The following is a 21,697-nucleotide window of genomic DNA, read 5'->3' as shown; positions in this document are numbered from 1 at the left end:
GACTGTCTCCAACTCGTGATGTTTTTATATCTTTTTGTGTAAGGGGTTAGCCCAAAACCTTATAAATGTATTAGGCTCTTTGTCCTGGGAGACTCCTTTCTTCCAGCAGTTGTCTGGAGCAGGGAGCTACCCGGGTTGTGTTTCTGTAACTTTTATTGTGGTTTTTAAAATAAATCAGCACTAAAATGAAGCAAGTTGGACTCCGTCTTCATTCAGATCTGTTCAATTAAAGAACTGGGGTATAACATAAGCTACTTTTAAAGTTGGACTGGACAATGCCTTCAAAATGGTCCAAAGAGTGGAGCTGGTGTCCTACCTCTATGAGCATGGCCCTCTCTGTCTTCATGACCACCTCCAGCAGAGGTTTGACCAGAGTCTGAGGTGCGGCTGGGATCAGGTGAAAAAGGTTAATGATGGCAGAACAGATCTTCATCTCCTACACAGACAGCCAGAGGAAAAAAAACAGAGGGAAGAAGGGAGTGGATGAAATTCTTGTAAAGATAATGGAAATAGACATGGACCATTTCTGACAGACAGTCTTGATAAGACAGCCACTGTGGAAAGATGAGGATGAAATCTTAGTCAAACAACTTAAAATGCCACCTGTGATCAACTTCAACCAGAAAACAAACTTTCATGATTTCTTGGATTACAAATGTACAGGGTGCAAACAAAAAAGGACACTATGTATGATCTTCCTAAACCTCATATTATCAATATCTTGAAGGTGCAAAGGTCAAATGGAAAAAGGGGAGAATCAGACATTTTTAAAACAGACAAAATGTAAGGTGACAGCAAAATTTCTGAAGATGACCACAGAGACACAAACACAAAAATACAGGGAAACTCCAACAACACCATTTCCACAACATTAGTTCAATTCACCAGCACAACATTGGGTCAGCTAAGTTTCAATCACTAACAGTCACCAACAGAGGGCGCAACACCACGTTACATCTCACCTCAACACCCTCCAACGCTGGCTATACCGGAACAGGAGACAATGATCAGAGTCAGCAGAGTAGTTTGTGTGTATTTTTGTGTGGCTGTGTGTTGCTTGTCTTTGTTCCATATCGGAGGTTGAGCAGATAAGACAGGGTAATTATGAAATGAATGGGCAGACAGCAGCAACCATTGAGAGACCTCAGAGACAGCTTTTCTCAATACTGGGCGTATAACAGGGGAAGGTGCTATACAGGGATGTTAGTCGAGCAGCACTGATTCCATAGCATGAATACAGAAACTGACATTCCGTTTTGGTTAAAGCCTTCCAATCAAAATAAAATTGTTTTCTTTTTCTTTCATATGTGCTTATTATTCATTCTAACATCTTGTTACTCCACTCAGTATCTGTCAAAACCCCCTTTCATGCCTACACGTCTTCAGGCCATCCTCCTGCTTCATCCCTCTTTCTCTAGTTTTTATCTTTATCAGCCTGGACTAACTAGCCCCATGACACTGGCTTTATTGTCACTGCCAGCCCTGCTGTCAACAGGCAAAAAGACCACAAGTTGAAGGGAGGGAAAGACAAAGGGCCAATTTGCATCTAATTAAACACAGCATTTTGGAATGGTCCAGGATGAACTCACAAAAAAGAGACGGGAGGAAAAATGGACCTTTTTTCTATGAAGGAGAGGCAGCCCCCGTCCCCACCCCCACCTCTTTTTCTTTCTTTACAAGGTTATCTGTCAAGGAGATAATGAGGAGCCGCAGTGCTGTGCCCACCACTGCCTGCCTGGAGCCCAATTAATCATTCATTGTAATATGGCCACTCACAGCTCTGGGAAGAGGCCACATTGAGGAAGTGTTGACTACATCTAACTATGGCTTTGTGTTTATAAGGGGCAATTTCTTTGCCTCTTCAGTGAGAGCCATTTTGTTTGGGGAGATCAGATCAACTGAAAAACAAGACGCCAGTTGACAGCTGTATTGACATGTTCCTACACATCATGACTGATAAAGGCTACATATTTGGATTACATTACTCATTGCTATAAGGGGACATGTGTGCATAAGGGTCTGTCTGAATTGTGTACTTACACTGCCATCACTGCGCTGGCCTCCCTTGTGTGTTATTACAACCACCTCCATCCACTTCCGCAGGTGTTGCTGATTAAGACATAAAAAAACATAGGAATGAGAGTGTAAGAGTATGTCTGTGCACATCTGTCTAGCTCATGGAATAGAAAGCCTGCAGAATATTGAGTAGAATATTAAAACAAAAAAAAAGAAATATCAGATTTTTAACATAAATGTTGTGAAATAAGACTAGGACCACTAAATCCTCTATCTCACCATCATTTGGTCACAGAACTTGTCATTGAAGGAGCTGGGGAAAAGACGTGTGACAGAGGTTAGGCGGTTCACCACATTGAGCGTAAGGCTGCGGTAGTCACCCAGCATCATCAGTAGGGGGCGCATGTGAGTGTGGATCTGGTCCACCTCAATGGTAGCACCTTCCAGGAACTAAAATAGAATACAGGGACACATTTACAGTTTCAAAACGTTCAGGGTTTTCCCTACCATAAAAAGCCTTAGATGCAGAGCCTAAGTGTGCTTGCGGAGCGCCTCAGCCAAATGAACAGGAAAAGGCGATACATCAGAATGAATGTAAAAACAACCGTGAGATATACATGCTAAAAGAATAACAGAGAGGTGACTTGACCTCAAATTTAAATCTAAGGAGAGGTGACTTGACCTCAAATTTAAATGTAAGCTGGCAACAGGAATGATTTGTCAATCAACAATCAGTGTCCAGACGAACGTCTATGTGACTGGCAGCAGATGACTGGATATTTCTCTGTACCTTCAACACAGTTAGCACCATCTATAAGGTTAGCCTCCACAAAGAATACATGAAGTAGGCTATGATGACTTTGTTGGGGAGTAAATCTTGTGAATGGTAAACAGACATAGCAGAATGTAGCCTTTTTCACAAGTAGACAAATTGCTAATATGGCTAACACAGACTGAATTGGTTAAGTTACATTAGCCAAGGAAGTTAGTTAGTTGACTTTACATAAATAATATGTGAAATAAATTTACAGTTCTTCAAATTCTGTGCTATTGAGGTGTAGAATATGCCTAAAGAAAGTTTTCATAATAAATAAATAAATTCTGGTCAGTTCTTCCTTCATGTTGATCTGTTACAGCTTCATAGTATTACTCAGGGCTGTGACCAGATCTTTTTCCCAATGCATTAAACCAATAAGTGCCCTCCTACAAATGTTTTTCTTCCCCACTAGACCTGGCCTTGTCAGGTTTTCTAGCCCCAGGAACTGATCACTACCCTCTGTGTCTAAATTAAGGAACTAAGGCCACTCGGATGACGGCATAGCCAGCTGTAAACGAGCCAACTCATGCCAACACTAAGCACTGATGACGCACACCGACACCCTCACACAGACAAGAGGGAATGATGCATGGCAGGCACATTCATTTTCCTCTGAGGACTGAGAACAAACACTCCATCCTGTATCGATCCGGCCATGGCAATGCTCATTAGTGCTAGCAGGGCAGAGATGAAAGAATGGCGAGAGAGCAGAGGATAGCTAGGCAAAAAAAAAAAACAATAACAGGATAAAGAAGTGACAATGGTAAAGAAAGAAAATGAAGGACACAGGAACAGAAAGAAAAAGGACAAAAAGCTTGGGGCAGATGGATAGAGGTTACAATGGCATGGATACTTTGATGAATGGAGGCAGTGCTTGTTAAGAGAGAGTACGATAAAGCAGAGTGAGGTCTATATGAAGATAACTGGGTGAGGAAATGCTATAAGGTGAGAATTAACAAAGGACATCTAGGATGGCAAATGATGTGAGTGATACAAATAAAAGACTAATGAAGCAGGAAGAAAAAGACCAACAAAAAGAGTAATAATGTATTCTAACAAAATACAATGGGCAAAACATAAGAGCCATTGATACAAATAGACAAATTAAAAGGTGAAAGCATATCTGGATACAAGAAGGAAGATTCAAAAGAATTGTGTCTGTAGATGTCAGGATATGCTTTTCCTCAAAGGGAGTTACAGTGGAAAAGATCGTAGAAAAGAGGTCTGCACTTTCTAAGTAATCAATAAAGTCTTGAAATGAATTCCAAACCAATTCGAAAACAAACCCTGAGGAAATGTAAAGATGCTAAGATAGGAGTTAAATAAAGATGGTGGTGCCTGTTGACAAACATCCTTGCCACAAGTGCTAGATTACAGATTATGAAAATGTCAAAGTTTCAAATTGCAACCTCCTTGAATATGTCCACAGCATCCGGATGAAAACCATAAAAAAAAAACTGTAAATTTTCCTCTGCTAAGGCTAATTTTAAGTTTGGAACTCTGTGAAATTATTACAAAATACAACAAAAACAAACTAGTTGTACCTAGATGATGATGGATTTGGGGGGCAAAAACAATTTCAAGTGTAACATTTCTTATATCTCATCATGCAATGATTATGAAGAAGAGGATGAGAGATGTTGCACTGACCTTCCTCATGCATGCCTCGCCTGCTTCCTGCAGTTCATTGTTGGTAGAGTTGAGGGCTTTGAACAGAGCAGCTATGATCTTCTCTCTGGACTGTGGCAAGTAATTACAGGCTGCCAGGGCATCTAGGCCGGAAAAAAACAATAACAATAACTACTCCGTTATAATAAGAAAGGAGATCAAATCAAAACGATATAACATTTAGAATATGTAAATATTTAATATTATAGTATTTATTAAGATTTCAGTCAGATACTTATTAATTCAGTTCACACAACATAACAATAAAATGAACAATAATTATCACAACAATCATTGCAAACAGTAGTAAGACCATTAAAATGTAATTAAATCTCCCCAGGGTTGAGGAAAATAGTTTGCATTAACATTCTGGCATTTAGCTTCATCCAGAATTACTTGCAATTACACAAAAGTGGAATACGATGCAAAACTGCAACAATACAAGGAACCAATATCAAGTTCGGCAGGGCCTACGCACTAAGGGCAGCGATGCGCAGAGGAACCAGAGAGGGAAGGCTCTTGTAACACGGCAGCTTCATCAGAGCAGCATCCTCTGCCTCACACAGGTTCAACAGCTTGAAAGAGAGGGAGAACACACCAAGGTCCGAGATCAATAATCAGTGAGCTCAAAGTGCTAATTTGAGATATTTAGAATTTAAATAGTCCCCTGAAGGTAAAATGTTTGCACAGGAGCCCATTTTATCAGCCAAACAAGTGTACAAAGAACCAAATGTGAAAAACAGGCATCTTGACAGCACTTTTTCACTAACTGAAAGAATCTTCTTTATTTCACAGAGGAGGTGATGAAGGTGGATGCACACACATTTGCTGTTTCATAAGATGTGATTTATATACATTTAATATGGAAAATTAGATTATAATGTGCATACAAGTATTTCTATATAGACAGAGTTAATTAAGAATTTTATCTAAAAGCCGATTTGCTTGATTTCAGTGATTTATGCATCTTGCTTACCTCTGTGTAAAAGACTTTGTGCTCCATGACATTGAGGTCCATTGTAAAGAGGCGGGGCTGCAGGGTGGTGCAGAAAGTGTTGCCCTCCATCAGGCCAATCTGGGCATTGGCAGGTTGGTGGCGGAGCAGGTGCTTCTTGGGGGGAACCATATCTTGCAACACCTGGAGAGAAAGATTCCCCATAAAAACACACAATTAATGCAGATTAAAAAACTTCCTGCACAGGTCCAATTTTTAAAACCTGTAAAGCTCCATATTGAACCTGGCCCTTTACCCACAATTATTCCTAAATGAAATCCAGACCCAACTTGCTAACATAAGACCTGTGATCCAACCTGTACCCATAATTAAAACAGTCTTTAAGCAACACAGTCCCTTACTTCAAATTCAGTTGTGTTCTGTGTCAATGGACACAGCACCTGGGTTCCTGCAGCTGTTTCCAGTAACAAGTGCCTAGCTTGTGGCTATCAAATGCTAACACTATTGGCACTATTTACAAACAGCACAGGCGCTGATAATGTTGTTCTCACTGTCTGTAACCACACTGAATTTCTCACATACTGTACATCCAACTTGGCCTTCAATGATGTATTGTCCACAGTTCCGTATTCACCACTGGCTATTTTCACAATTTAGGCTATCCAGTTTGACACACTAATGCCTAGCCTACAGTGATGTCTGAGTGACGTCCTGTTAACCAGATGGAGCAGAGGGGTTAAAAGTTGTGCCATAGGCCTACACAATAAATGTATCCATTATTTAGGCTTGATAAAACTATGCTGGATTAGATGTTTAAAAGACACTGCACTTTTATTTATTTTTAATTTGAATTATAGTTCACTTGCTACGCGTCCACATTTATTGTTTTTTTTTAACCTGTCCATGTACCCGTGAATTAATATAAAACTTTTTTTTTTTTTTTACTAGTTACACATCATCTTTTGAGGGTAGCTGCATACCCAACCCGGTGCAGAACTGGTTTCAAAATTGAGAGAATCTCAAAATGCTAAGTGAGTGGACACATTCCTTTGTGTTATCTTATTTTGTTTTAGTGTAAAATGTGCATTTTACACTAAAGCTGTGGCTACTGCAGCATTACACTGTGTAATTTTAGAAAACTTTAGAGTCCTTGGATTCACCTCTTTGTGTGGTTCCATAATAACGGTGACACTCTTGCCAGTGACCTGGGCTAACACCTGTAGGGAGTGCATGGCCTGCTTTCTGACGGTGGAGTTTGGGGAGGTAACCTCTCGAACCAGGTCATGCGTGACCATATGGAAAGACTTGTCCTGGGCAGCCAGAAGCTCTTCAGTCTTTTCTTCGTCTTTCAGTGGAGTGGCACAGCGCACCAACAACTGCTCCAGGGTGGTCTTAGCCATGGCTACTGCTCCATTTGAAACCTTTGTAAAAATCATTATGTTAGTACATACACTGACATAGCAGTGAGAGAACAGGGGTGTGACAAGAAACAGAAGTTGCAATGTGTTACACTGCGCCTGTGAGAACAACTATAAAGCATCATGGGAGGACAAATGTCTACAACAAATGGAGGCAGGTAAATCTTCACACTGTTTATTTTAAACAGAGGTATCCCTCCTACTTCTTTTGAAATAATTTGCTGAATATTACACAACACCAATTTAATCCCACCTCTCCTGTGAGGTCCATCATGACAAACAGCAGAGCCTTGAGAAAGGTGAGCTGATTCTGTAGAACCCAGATCAGCGGTAGTCTCTCCATCAGGAACTTGATGGACACCACACCACCAAGTTTGGCATACCAAGCTTGCTCATAGCAGCAGGCACACAAGCGTTCCACGATGTAAGAGAACAAGGGCAGCTGGCATGCCTGGAGATGTAGACAAGAAGCTGAGATGATTAACTAAGCCCCATTTAAAAATTATAGATACATGAAAACATTAATTAGATACTCATTCATTTCAAAGTTAACTTAATGGCTAGCATAGTTTACCACAGTTACAAACAACTAGCACAGTGGTCACAAGTAACTGAACACTCCAAAAACCTCCTCAGACTGACTTACCCTCTCCTTGGAGCCAAGGATAATGCTGGCCACATCAAAGATGACGGCCAGGGCCACTTCTCCTATCTTACAAAGCTCCTTCTCCTCATAGGCCATGCAGATAGCTATGGCATCAATGAGAACCAGTGGATCCATGCCCTTTGACCCGTTCTCCTCACTGTGGAACATGGCTGTGCTTGGCTGGCTGCCTAGCTGGTAGCATTGCAGCAGGAAAGGACCTTCAATGGGGAGGACAAGAAGAAAGGAAACGTGTGTGAAATGAAATCTAAGAATTTTATGTTATACATGTTCCATATGCAAAATGAAACAATAACAATGCAAAAAGACTGATAAATTCCAATGCCAGGGTAAAACAGAAAGATAATAGTAGAGAGTATGAAAAGCTGCAGTCCCTCACCACACTGCTGAGCCACAGCAACCATGGTATAATGTCGTATTAGACTGGCTACAAAGGGCAGCGCGCTGGGCCTCAGGTCCTTTATCACAGCAGACATGAATGCCCCAGTCAGGGCCTGTTCAAAAGTTCTGCGGGCAGGTGTGTCTTGTACTTTGTAGCGATGAGAGATGATGACATTAGGGATCCACTTCTCAGTAAAGCTGATGGGGAAAGAAAACCACACTATGATTTAAATTATAACAAGGACAAATTATTAACATTTGGCAGTGACACTGAAACGCTCTTTAAGCTAGAAGCCCAAAAATCACTAATAATTGTTTGTGGTCAGCCCATTCACCTAAAATTTCAAGATAGGGACTGCCTGTCTGCAGTCTTCCACCCTGTCCCTGTGATTGCCTGTTTTTTTAAATGTTCCCTCTCCCCTTAGTTCTTTCTGCCTTTCTATTCCTCTGCCTTCCTCTTGTCCCCTGTTGGTATTTTTGTTATTTACTGCAGCTGAAGGCAACCAGGCCACGGTGTGATTGAGCAGCTGTTTTCTCCATGCTTGAGTTTGTGTTTTATAATGCCACACGCCAGGGGCTGACCTGATGGATCACTTCATTTCATTATTGCCATTTAAAAGACTGCTCTTTGGAGCCGGAAAGAGAAAAGGGGAGGGGAGAGAAAGGGGCTGAAAGGTAAGGAAAAAGGCAAGAGAGTAACATGGTGGATAGAGAAAGTGGTGGGGAGAGAGTTGAAAGAATGTCAGATCAATTGGCCTTCACTCATTCAGGGGCCTGCCACTCCAGTGTTTCTCCCGAGTTGGCATTTCATGAATTGCTCTATGCAGCTTTTTTTCTTTCTAAGCTGAAAGGCTATATTTACAATGACCAAAAACTGAGGGAGACGGAGGGAAGAAGATAAAGGGAGCACCCGGGAGAGAGAAAAAAGAGAAAATCTTTCAAGAGAGCAAAGACACTGCAAATCAAGACATCTGACAAGAGGAGACAGCGGGTGCAGCCCACCCGATCATAAATGACACACTTCATTATCCTTGCTGACATGTGCACGTATCTGTGCGTATGTGTGTGTGTTACTATGTAATGACAAGAGGGTTAAGGGGCATGGTGCAGCATAAACAGACAGGGGGAAGTCCATTAGCCCCTGCCCAGGGATCAATGATGGTAATGTGACTAACCCAGCTGACAACCACCTCCTCTTGCTGTTTGTCTGTTCATGTATGTGTCTCCGCCTTGCAGTGAAGCTTGCCAGAGGGTGGGGGCCTATGAGTGTGTAATTAGCAACTCCTGCTCTTGAGACAGAATTGATGAGGCAGTGTGTGGCGGCGAGAGTGGTGAAGACGTGATGGGAGAGGCTGAAAAGCAGGGCATGTCAGCAGGTGGTGTGACAGGGGTAGAGGTGTTGAAGAGGACATACAGAGCTGGTGTCGGAGGTAGAGCCAGGAGAGGGGAGGGGAGGCTAGAGGTAAGCTGTGTGCAAAGGATAGATGTCAATGTCAAGGTTAAAAAGGAGGATGATGGATTGGAGACCTGGCTGAGTATGGACTCGATGTCAAACACGTGACACAGAATTTTATCCTCACCTGTCATTTATATATACATAAGTAGCAGTCTGTTATTAGTATCAATAAAGAAACACAAAACTGAAAATGTCATGAATAAGTAGTAAAATATATCAGGTCATGGTAGCTACATTTAGCTGGACTAGTGTTGCACGATATACCGGTACTAGTATGGTACGGCGGTACTGAGGCATTTAAAATGGTACTATACTGCATTTGGATGGGACCAGTACTTGCAGCGTCGCCGGCAGCGCCCGCCCGCCCGCAACAGAGGAAAACAGAGCAGGAAACAGCTTCCTCGTCCTCTGCTCACTGAGCAGCGTGGACTGGAGCAACAAACGGAGCAGGAGGAAAGCTTGGAGAGAGCAGAGACGTTGGAGAGGGAGAGAGCGAGAGAGAGAGCGAGAGAGAGGAGCACGGAGAGGAGAATGGCTCAGTCACCACCCCGCAATTTGTGGACAAACGAGGGGCGCGAAGTGCTATATGGCAGTACTTCGGCATAAAAACAAATGAGCAAGGAGAGGCAATTAACGTTGATGCGCCATTGTGTAAACGATGTTTTAAAACATGCATGGCTAAGGGCGGAAACACCCAGACCTGCACACTGAGTTCAGGGAACGACAGGTAATTTACTCATGACATGTGCCCTTTTCAAATGCAATAGTTCAATAGTTTTAAGTGTGCAACACATGATAAAGAGTTCTTATCAAACATAGAATTTTTCTAAATTATAATTAAAAAATGTGTTTTTTCAAAACGTTAAATGTGGTTACAGCACAGTCGTTCAGTGTTTTACATACATATTTAGCCATTTAATATGTTATAAAGACTGGTAACATACCATTTAAAAACACTGGTCCTACTTAAGACAGGCTATATGTAATGAAAATATTTTTTTCTAAGTTAGAACTTCTAACTTCATACTTTTTATTTACTCACACTGACTGTTCTAAAAAAAATTTTTTTTTGAGTGCAATAAGAAAAGCCTAGTATTTTGAATTTTATTTTGATGTTATTCTAAGATTTTCTATTAAAATAAAGTCAGTAATGACATTTTTTGCGTTCTCTTTTTATCTGAAAAACTATCCAAAAGTATCGAAAGTATCGTGACAACACTAAGCTGGACAAAACTTTAAATCTATAAATGCACATTCTTTAAAATACATTTGGCCGTTTTACCATGATCCCAGGATGTTTACTTACTTGGGATGAGACAGAAGCTGGTAGAGAGCATGCTTGTTGTCATCCAGACTGGTCATGGCCACCAGGAAACACTTAATGACCTCCCAAGCCTGTCGTCGGTAGTAGGGCTCTGTGTTGGCACTCTTCAGGCAGTCTAGAGCAGTCTCTATCGCCTTAGAGGAAACATAACCCACTAAATGTACATCAAAATCTTCCCTATTGTCATTCTGAAATGGCAAGTTTCCATGTTGCAAAAATGCTCACATTCCCAAGTTATTAATATAAGAATTGCATTGCAATATTCAGTAATATATGTGATTAATTTGCAGAAAGTAACACAGACACCATCTGGCCAAGCAAAGGTCATTATCATTTCTACATTATAGGCTGACAAGTCAAAACAGCAAGACACTTAAAAGGGGAGAAAATGAACTAATTAATTCCACTCAGAACAGAAGGTAGAATCTGATGAGGATGCAAGAATATATGGAGGTTGAGGAGAGAGATGAGGGCACAGCATAATTGAATTGTAGACCTGTCACTGTATTAGGATACCAGGATATTTCTGTCAGGACCGGGACTCGAACAAGAATTCTATGACCAGTACTAAAATGAAGGGTAAAAATAAAAATAACTTGAAAGAAAACACAGAGCTTGAGCCTTTCAAGAGCACAGGAAGAGAACAAAGAACGCTCTTATTTGAGCTCTCCATCTACCTTACAGCACTTTGGAAGAGAACAAAGAACGCTCTTATTTATTTGAGCTCTCTATCTACCTTACAGCACTATAAGCTGTCTTTCCCTCAATGTGCCAACTAACCATATGGATGCATCATGGGCCTACTAAAGTTTCCTTCTTTCAGCTTGTGCATGTGGGTGCATGTGGGCGTGTGTGTGTGTGTGTGTGTGTGTGTGTGTGCGCGCGCGCATGCTTCCTCTGCCCATAATGGTAAACACACAGACGGATAGCCAGAAAGAAGGAGCAGCCATTAGTGAGAGTAAATAATGCCGTCATGGTGGCCCACACTAGATTGATGATTACTGACTGGGGATGAAAAGGAGAAACAGGAGATGAATTTAATTACCTGGAGGACACACACATGCACACACATATCTCCTCACTCACTCTCTCATGGACACGAACCCCTGACAAAGATATATTGCTCTCTGTGGAGAACAATAATGAGGAATATCAAACTTTTTTGTTTAATTCTTTCTTGGTATAACTGAAATACCCAGGAAAAAGGGGGAGGAAAGGGCCTTCAAACCTGCCTGATTTCAGGTAGTGTTAAAGCAAACAACTTAAAAATGGAGGACATCATGTTCCAACATCATCATATCTTACCTTCTCCATAGGGAGCTGTATGGATGCTTTGCAGTCAGTGAATTCAGCCTTGATGCTGGGCCCCTGGACCTCAGTCACCACATAATGCAGCCTCTGAGACTCCTTCAGCATCTTCCTGTTGCTGCCTCCAAACTTTCCTAACACCCGATATGCAACATGAGAAATGCTCTCTGCTGGATTACGGAGGGTACGCCACAAGGCCTAGAGCACAACATGAGTGGGAGAACAAAGGTTAAGTGTTGAAAGGAAGAAAGAGAAGCAGAGCACTGAAATGCACAATTTAAAAGAAGTCAACCAAATGTTAAGAGAGCTGGCTGATCAGTTACTAGTCATTACTAGTAAAATTTAAAATCACTGTTTCTTCAGCCAGGTAAAGCCATAGTCATAATGCACTGATATGCATCCAATGTTACAAACAGTTCAGTAGTATTTCCAAGCAGAAAACAGTGACTTAATCTGATTTACAGGGGAGTATACAGTGTTGCCATACCACCCGTTGACCAGTAGATGGCAGATATGCTACTTAGTACACTCTAAATAATGACTAAATAATTTTAATAAATTACTATGTTGCCATTTACTTCTGGAGCCATTTCATTTTCAAACTATGTCCTGCCAATCAACTCAGTAAAAATTCCATTGAGGGGTGCAGTGACTGCAATAAAATCAACCCACCTGCATGAGCTCAGCCCTGACAGGCTGGATGTGGTCGTAGAGAAAGTCAGGCTGTAGGTTGTCCACGCACAGCTCCAGGGTACGAAGGCCCTGGCTGACCAGCGTCTGAGAGCCATTGAGGGCAGACACCAGCGGATCCATTAGCATGGGTAAGTAGGGCAGCAAGGAGCTCAGACGCACTGGAACTGTCAAACACAACTCCACAAACAAATCCTTCATGTGCTGCTTATGAAGGCCACTCTGTAACATGTTCAGACCTAATGGCAAGGAGAGGGAATATTGTAAATTAGACTAGAACAATTATAGCATATTTTCTCTCACTTGTTCACACAACTCACTGTCATATTTTGTTATTTTAGAGAAAAAAAATGGGTAAGGCTTTACCTTGCAGCAGGTTAGGTAGAAGGGGTAGGAACTCCTGGTAAAGTAGGTCATGGCTGCCTCCGCCAATAGACCGGAAGAGAGCCCGCAGAAGCAAGAAGTAGTTGTAAGGTTCCTTAGCTGATTGGGCCAACTCCATAGAGCTGTTCACAATCTTATGGAGGTGTGGCTGAGAAAGCAGTGTTATATGAGTACAAAATGCCAAAGAAAAAACACAAGCCTCACAAAACATGCACAAAAAACATCTACTGACCTTGAGCATCTGCTCGTTCTCAGCAGCAAATAGCGATACTGAGCCAAATACCAGTTTGAAGAGCTTGAGGTAGAGGTTTGATAGCTCAACATTAGAGCCCATCTCTGGAAGTCTTTCAAGGAGATACTCCACTAGGATGGTGGCAAACAGCGCAGACGTTGACAAGTTGGCCAGGAAAGAATTTGCCACAATCTGGGAAACAACAGAGAAAAAGAAAATGGAATTTGAGAATGTGATTAATTAAAAGTGAGTATCTCATCGTCTGACTTGTTGTTTTGCATGAGGAAATATATCTCTCTTGATACAAAACTAATGACATATTTCTTGTTTATAAATGAGACAGCATGTACCTGCAGGGCATAGTTCTTGGAGATCCTCTCTACCATGTATGGCACAGTGGTCTGAAAAATCTCCTTGAATGTGAGAGGGTTCATCATGGTGAAGACTCCAGCAAAGTGCTCTAGAACCTCCTTCTCCTCTTTCATGCGCACAGTCTGACAGTTGGCCACCCTGATGTATGTCTGCTGATTATTGGCAACCTGAACCTAGTCAGAAGAAATATGAGAGCTGTTACGCCAGTCTGTTTATTTTTTAAAATCACAGATGTGATTTTAAAAAGGCCACATCATACCAATGTATACTTATTTCTTAGGGATTACTATATGTGCTTGCACCTTACAAACTGACAGTATTGTCAAGATCTCTGGCTGTACCTGGTAGATGTCCAAGGCTTGCATTGCATATTTGACCAGCTTAATGTAGATTTGTGTCTCCTTTGGCTGAAGCTGCTTGTTAGGAATGAATTGAGCCTCTGGGGGAAATTTAAAAAAAGTAAACAATCAATCAAAAACCAACAATCATTGATACATATGCATTTATATGCCGGGCACCTAGCTAGATGCTTTTAATGAAAGTGCCTAATAACATGATGGTTGCCGAGTATGGATCTGTTGTGTCACCTCCAGGGGCTTTGCAAGAGGTGATGCCCCAAGTAATTGTCTTCACTCCACACACCAGGGTCTTGACTAAGCTGCGGCAGTCCGACACCTGAAATGTCTGCTTATCTTCCTTCTCACTAGGTCGATCAAAGGGCGTTGGTGGAGGAGGAGGTGCTGCAGCAACAGGTGTGGGAGGAGCGGGAGGCGGAATGGCAGGAGTGGTGGATGGAGTGGGTGTGGCAGGTACCCCAGGTAATGCCCCTGGATCTACCACACCCATCTCTGACTGAGGCTTGCACTTCTTGAAGATTGAGACAAGCTGATAGCGTGCAATGGTGTGGAACTTCAACACAAACACCTGATGAAGAAGAGGGGGTAAAACATGAACAGTGTGTCCACAAGATATATCAGGGGTTTTTTTCTGTTAATCCCAGCTCAGCGCTACCTACCTCCAGCATCCTCATCAGTATGTCCCTTCCATTGCCGTTCTCCTGTTCTGACTTTGAGCGAATGCAGTCCACCAGGTTGAGCAGCAGTTTGCAGGACATGGTCTGGATGTTACTGGGGAGTGACTCATCATCAATGTTTTTGGCGAAAAGCTGCACAGCTAGGGATAAATCTGTCAGGGGCAAGTTTTGACGAACATGGTGCACCAGATCTGCTAGTGTGCTATAGGAGAAGGGTCTAGAAAGAAAGAAAGAAAGAAATGTCACGATGACATCTGGAACAAACTTATAAACATATTTTATGACTAAATAGCAGTGCAAACTAAAAGGTCTGTGCAGAAAAAGTAGTAATCATGAAAGCTGAAGGCAGGTATGGAAAGTAGATCTAACTAAAACTGGCATATGTTAAGGAGAGTAAGAGAAAGAAGGTAAGATTATGAGTATCCCAGAAAGTCCTGTCAATTCTCATCCAACTGCCTTGTTTCTTTAGTACTAATATGAAAAGACAGCTACAGTTGAAATCAAAGTTCACATCCAAACCTAACCTTAGAGTTTCCCGAGCGGTGTAGCCAGAACCAATCAGAATGGATTCATCAAAAAGTTTGTCCATGCAAGGGATGAACTCTGAAATACAAGAAGATACACTTTCATGGTGTGATTTAAAGAGTTCAAGTGTGCCTCTGAAAAAGAAGTTGACAGGGATAAAAAGAAAGAAATGGGAGAAAATCTGTACAGGTGTGTATATGAAATACAACACATGACGATAATACTAAATTTATACAACAATGTCTGCTGTTTGTATTAAATACAAGAAATAGAAACAACAACAACAGCACTGCTGCCCCCCCCTGCTTTAGTAGCAACAGAAACAACTGTGACCCAGACACCTAACTGTGGTTAGTTTCCTCAGCTTTCTGCGACGCCACAGTGTCAAGTCTCAAAATGACAAAACGAGCTGAACCAGTGAAAATTATTTGAGCCACAGAAGCAAAAGTAAATGCAGGAAAATGCTGAAAACCATCTCAAATGTGCATCACTGTATCGGGACTTCACCAATATGGGCAAGCTTAATTAGGGGTGTAACGATACACTTGGCTCATGAGACGAGGTGATACACGATATCGGGTTCATGAGGACGAGATAATATTTTAACAGTATTTTCAAGAAATCTTCAATGAATATATGACTGGAAAAATTTCTCTTATTTGACTGAAAGTCAAAATGCTAAATACTGCAGGTGCATTTTGAAACGTTTTAACTAATCTTCTAATGAACGTCACGTCAGTTCTACTTTGAGTATGAATTATCATATGCAGTAAAAGACAAATCTGCAAGCACAGTAAAAGGTTTTGCCATAAACTGGCTTCTCTCCTGTATGATTTCACATAAGTCGCTTCAAGACCTTATGCATGAACTATGCATTGGCTTCTACCTTCTAACTGAAGCTGTGTGTGACCCTCTATGCTATTTTCACCTTGATGGCACCGCAACTAAAAGGTGACATCATCCAGCACAGGCACTGTGTTCACCAATCACATACGGGGGACAACTGGGACATGGATGTCCAAAGGAAGAAGTCTCTTTTGTTTACTTTGTTAGCATGAGCACTAGCTCATATTCACTGTTGAACTTGGGCCACAGCTAACACATCATAATGACACACCATGCATTTTCGTTCGCGCCGAGTGTTAAACTGTGTTTTTAATCTTTCAATGCCGACACGCTGGTGGTAGAATTGGAGCTAAGGTAGAGTAGGCTATGTTATCAGCATGGCTAACCAAAACACAATGGAAACTCACAGGCTGGAAACGTGAATGAAGCCACTCACATAAACTCATCACCAACGTAGCTGTTATCATATACGCCCACAACACAAGATCTCACCACACCCCTACTTTTAATTCTGTCTCACCACTTTCCACCACTCAGTCACTGAATCAAAACATGGTTTGACAGCCAGAGTTTGACAACTAATATTTAAGTGTGAAGTGTAAAAAGTAAAGTGCAAATTGGCAAGATAATCTAGGCTGCTAATATTTGACCAGGAGGACACTTTAAACTAAAATTAGCCATTAAGTTTCTTAATCTTTCACTTAGGAGAAAAAAAAACAGTGTTAAAAATGAAAATGTATTGTGAAAAAAAAATATCAGTACTAATTTTTTTGCCCTACCTTCTCATTTTCCTGCTTCACACTTTATAGGAGAACCATTTGTGTGTGTGTGTGTGTGTGTGTGCGCACATACGGCTGCGTAGGTCAGTTGTGAGGATGTGTTTGGCTGCAATGAGCAGCTCCTTGCGGAGGTGAGCAGTCTCAGAGGGGCAGTTGGACAGCAGCTGCAGCATGCCCTTTACCATCTGCTGAGAGTACTTCCCTACCAGGTCCTGATAGGGTGAATACAAACACACATACAATACATATGATGAAAGTATAATTCATTTTTAAAATTACTGCAAACTATGTTTAGCTAATAAAATACCAATATACCTAGAACAAAAGCGCCACACTGCACATTTTGACTCAGTATACAATACATTTTAGTTAAATTAAAATTTTATGATTTGTTTACAGACAGGGTCATATCTGTTACACTTAATGCACTAAATCCCAAACTAATTGAATTCTTCTAGGTGGGTTATAAGTTCGTTGTATGCCACTGTCAGTGTTTTTGTCAGTTGTCTTCATTTTTATTGTCTTTTATACCGTTTCTGATTATGTTTGCAAAAAAAAAAAAAAAAAAAAAAAAAAAAAAAAAAAAATTTCCATGTAGGAGACAGCTTCGGAGGAAGTTATTTTTGCCATTTATTCTTGTTCAGTTTTAAAAAAAAAATCCTTGTGCATCCTCCTGTAAAAAACTGATGTGTTCATTTTATTGTTTTTACAATGTATCAGCTTGTCAAACCTAGCTTAACATTACCTACTATATTCAATATATCTTTGCTAGTAGCTAATGTTAAGCCAGGTTTGATAAGATGATAAGCTGCAAAATCAATAAAATGACCATATAAAACACTATTCTAATACACAGATACAATGAAATATAATATAATAATAGAAGTGAAAGGGTTTCAACTACAGATGACAACTATTGTCAGTTAAGGCAAGATGACACACTGATAGTGGATGACACAACACTCAGTCACCAAACAGGTGTACCTGGTAGATTCGGATGATGTAAGCTAGAAACGACAGAGTCTTGATCTGAGCAGCAATGAAGTCTGCATACAGCTCCTTGTTATACAGCTTGTGTTGCCTGCAAAGAAAATAGCAACGATTTACATACAAAAGCCATTTAGTCCCATCGACAACATTAATGATGTTGTATACCTGCAGTAAATGACAATTACAGAGAGTGAAATTGCAGGTCTACATAAGGGAGTCATTTCTAGATGGGTGACTCGTTTGTGTCACAGCTGTTACTGAACGTTAGAAAGAAACGCTCTCTATACCTGGCCAGAGACTGCTGAGGTAGTTTTTCTAAATTAACTCTGCTCCATTTCCTTCCTGTTCAGAATGCTTAACACAACCCTCTTCTTACCCTGAGAGGTTTTGCCTCCTGCTAAGCCAATTTCTACAATTTTAACCTCCACAAATGGATTTTAACTCCAGCTTTGGCAGGCAAAGTGCCGAGCAACACCATCAACAAATGTAGTCAGAGAGAGGACGAGGGTAGAGGGAAAAAAAAAATCAATTCTCTTAAACATGCCCAAACTCATTTCAGAGGCTGTAAAGTGAAATGAAATTTGTTAAGGCACATTCAAACTCCCATCTGAGACGCACTTTGTACAGCAAACATACAAGGACAGACACATACACACAGATTATCTGACCTGGCCTGTGGAGACACCTGGAGCATGATGGTGTTCATGATGAGGGGTACAAACTCTGACACCACGTTGTGAATGTTCAGCTTATAGAGCTTAAAGAACAGAGCAAATGAACAATTTCAGTTAATAAACAACTATTTGCGTTTTAATACACAGACATTATCAGAGATGAAGGGATTAACTCCATAGCACTGCATTGTATATGTATTTTCAGTGTAAAATATGCTAGAACTTTCATCACTCCAATTAAAATGCAGATTAGTCAATTACATTTTACATTAAGCCTTGCAATTTATTGTCATTATGAGTTACATTTACATTGGAAATGTCAAACCTTTTGATTTTTTAAAAGGCAAAAAGCAAATAATCTCATTTTACTTGTTCCTTTTTCCTGTTACTAATCCACGTAACGGGTTGAGAAAGGGTGGGAGTATTTCATTCACCTGATACATCAGCACCACTATGATAGGCAGCTCTGCCAGCACTTTGAGAGACAAAGATCCCCGTGGGATGATGGTGTGCTAGAGGCAAAAACAAAAAGAGAAACATAATCAGAAGACTATAATGACATGGTGACAAATCTGCTGGACACAAAGTGATCCGCGCAAAGAAACCATTGCCACAGTAGAGAACAGGTAAAGAGGTCAAGGTTAAGAAGTGGTTTAATGTCCAATAAAATTGCTGCATGTAGTTTAATTTTCTTTTGCAAAATTTCACACTTTCAGAATCTCTCCCAATGTAAAAGGTTTTCTCCAATAGCGTCTCTGTATAATGAAGACCAAAATTCATTTGGACAAACTCAGACAAGATTCCTCAGTTAGAAATTTAGGATGCCATCATGTTTAAAAATAATTTTTTTAAATGCTATTTTAACCTGAGCAGTGAGCCGTTTATTTAGATATAAACAGTCTTCTAACTTTATCAATCACCACTGGCTATAAGCTGGATACCTTGTCAAACTGCGTGTCCACTCAATTGTAATACAACTTACAAAAAAATCCACGTCTATTTTAGCATTCCATTCATTAGAGGTCAGTGATTACGTCTCTACAAATGTGAACCAGGTCACTGCTGAAAGAATTCATCGTGTACTTTTTATGTAGCTTTTATTGGAGGATAATTTCAGTTTTATGGTCTGGCCTGTTAGTGTGCCAACACAGCGCACCACTACCATCCAGTGGTGACAAACACTACTGTACAAGTAAGCAGTATGAAGTAAAACACTGCAGTAGAGATATACGCTCCTAAAAACGGTTTGTTAGCTTACTGTTCGTGTTTCACTGTCTTCCCTCTCGGGTGCAGTCTTAACCAACACAGAGGTGATCATTCCAACCATTTCTGGGGAGGGAACCGTGTTCTCTGCTATCACCTGCGGGTTCTCAAAGTATCTGGCCTAGTGGGAGCAGAAAGAAACCACGGTCAGAGGAAGCACAGGTGGAAAAAAAAAAAAAAAGAAGTCAGGCATGTGGAGAAGACACTGGCAAGTTACTCAGTGCTTTCAGGAAAAATTCAAATCTCAAAAAGAACAGCCACCTGCTGCTGAGGGTGTACTTACAACAACTTTAGGGAGGTCTTTGTAAATCTGTTTCACAAAGTCCAGAAAGTGATGAATCTGAGAAGAGAGGATTATAGAAAACATGTTCAGAATATGTATAAATCACCTTTTCTCTTTAATAAAAACTGGATCATTGTGCAAGTCACCATTCATCAGCAAGCACACTGACAAAATACTGAAGAAACAGAAAAACCTTTCACACAATCAAATCAACAATTAGGCAGTTACGATATTTTTAATTTGAGAATGCTGTTAATATAGTTTTCAGTCATTTACATCTGAAGAACATTTTTAAGAAATAAGGCTGAGAATCTCACCTCCTGGGAAATTGGAGGGCGGAACTGCTTGTGCAGCTCAATAATAATACGAAGGCATATCAGCACATTTTCCTCACTTTCAATCTGAGAAAAAAGGAAAAAGGAATAACAGTCATGCAAAATGACAATAAAAGAGAGCCTGTATGTGGAATAACTGGCTATATAAATGTTTTAATTATTTTTTCTTTTGCCCAGTACCCACAGTTAGTTGTACATTCCAAAACATCATTAGAAATCTTCACCATTTTACCATCTAATGTATTTGTGCCACAGCAATGAACACCACTTAGTTTATTAGTTCTTCCTAAACATATTAAAATCAAAGCAAACAATTGAAACAAAACCACTTCAGGAAAAAAATTTGCAAAAGTTGACAGGGTTTAAAATTTATTTACAACACTTTTGAGCATTTATAAAGTAACAGACTAATGCAAAAATATAAACAGTTGTGTACTAGAGAAGAGGACGTATACCGCTAAGAAGCTGAACATCAGAGTCAGGATGTTCTTGGTGTGCGGACGAAGGTGTTCATTTGTTGGAATGCGATGGATTATTTCCAGCACCAACTTCCTCAATTGCTGAAAGAATGATACACATTTTAAAGCAAAGAACACAGCTTACAGTATACATTTATGCCATTTGATAGGATGTGGGGGTGTTCACTCATTCCTAGAGATGTTTTAATATAAATAACTTTAAACATGGCTAAAAACAGAAGTCAAATGCAAATAATTAGAATTCAGCAGTTATATTGTTGTGATCAAATTCAGTGACTGATTCACTAAAATAATTTTCAACAACTCTGACAGAAAAAGAACTAACTACTTGCTTTAACTCAAATGTAGATATATACGGTTTAACCATAGCAAGCCAGTTTGTGAATGCCAAATCAAACCTTTGACTGCTCCCATGCTGTTTGCTGTAACTTACAAAAGCATGTCTTGTGGATGCTCTGAGAGCCCCATACCTGTGTAGGTTTTTCTTGAAGAAACTGCACCTCTCCATCCTTTAGAAACGTGAGGAAGCGAGGTATGATGTGCTCCAAGAAGGTTGAATACTGAGGCGAAGATGTCACATTCTGAAATTGACAAGCACAAGGCATTCATCAATGTGCTTTATCAACATTTTTTCCGTTGCTACCAGCTTATTTTATTGCATCAATACATGCAGGGTTTTTTTTTTAACCTAAACTGAACCCACTCAAAAAAATCTTATAAAATTTCACTTTCGAGAGATGCATGAAAGTCTCTTAAAATCCATTACAATCCATCAGCAGAGATGAAGAAAATTAATCCCCTCCAT

At 40.5% G+C, this 21,697-nt stretch overlaps 1 protein-coding gene across 1 annotated transcript in view; it reads right to left on the bottom strand.

Moving 5' to 3' along the window:
• trrap (transformation/transcription domain-associated protein) overlaps positions 1-21,697 on the bottom strand; it is an 86,101-nt gene that overhangs the window by 62,660 nt on the left and 1,744 nt on the right. The window contains 29 exon segments of the mRNA XM_020615948.1: positions 317-436; positions 2,041-2,109; positions 2,296-2,466; positions 4,484-4,605; positions 4,980-5,076; positions 5,478-5,639; positions 6,617-6,877; positions 7,128-7,325; positions 7,521-7,738; positions 7,918-8,117; positions 10,682-10,833; positions 12,005-12,205; positions 12,680-12,936; positions 13,064-13,229; positions 13,314-13,505; positions 13,664-13,858; positions 14,027-14,124; positions 14,273-14,609; positions 14,701-14,935; positions 15,243-15,321; positions 16,942-17,080; positions 17,853-17,949; positions 18,527-18,615; positions 18,967-19,044; positions 19,791-19,916; positions 20,079-20,135; positions 20,396-20,479; positions 20,869-20,973; positions 21,363-21,473. Of these exon segments, the coding sequence (XP_020471604.1) occupies positions 317-436; positions 2,041-2,109; positions 2,296-2,466; positions 4,484-4,605; positions 4,980-5,076; positions 5,478-5,639; positions 6,617-6,877; positions 7,128-7,325; positions 7,521-7,738; positions 7,918-8,117; positions 10,682-10,833; positions 12,005-12,205; positions 12,680-12,936; positions 13,064-13,229; positions 13,314-13,505; positions 13,664-13,858; positions 14,027-14,124; positions 14,273-14,609; positions 14,701-14,935; positions 15,243-15,321; positions 16,942-17,080; positions 17,853-17,949; positions 18,527-18,615; positions 18,967-19,044; positions 19,791-19,916; positions 20,079-20,135; positions 20,396-20,479; positions 20,869-20,973; positions 21,363-21,473 (4,416 nt within the window).

The sequence above is a fragment of the Monopterus albus genome, unplaced genomic scaffold, assembly GCF_001952655.1.
Source record: "Monopterus albus unplaced genomic scaffold, M_albus_1.0 scaffold171.1, whole genome shotgun sequence".
Lineage (NCBI taxonomy): Eukaryota > Metazoa > Chordata > Actinopteri > Synbranchiformes > Synbranchidae > Monopterus > Monopterus albus.
This window is presented reverse-complemented; position numbering and strand designations above follow the sequence as displayed.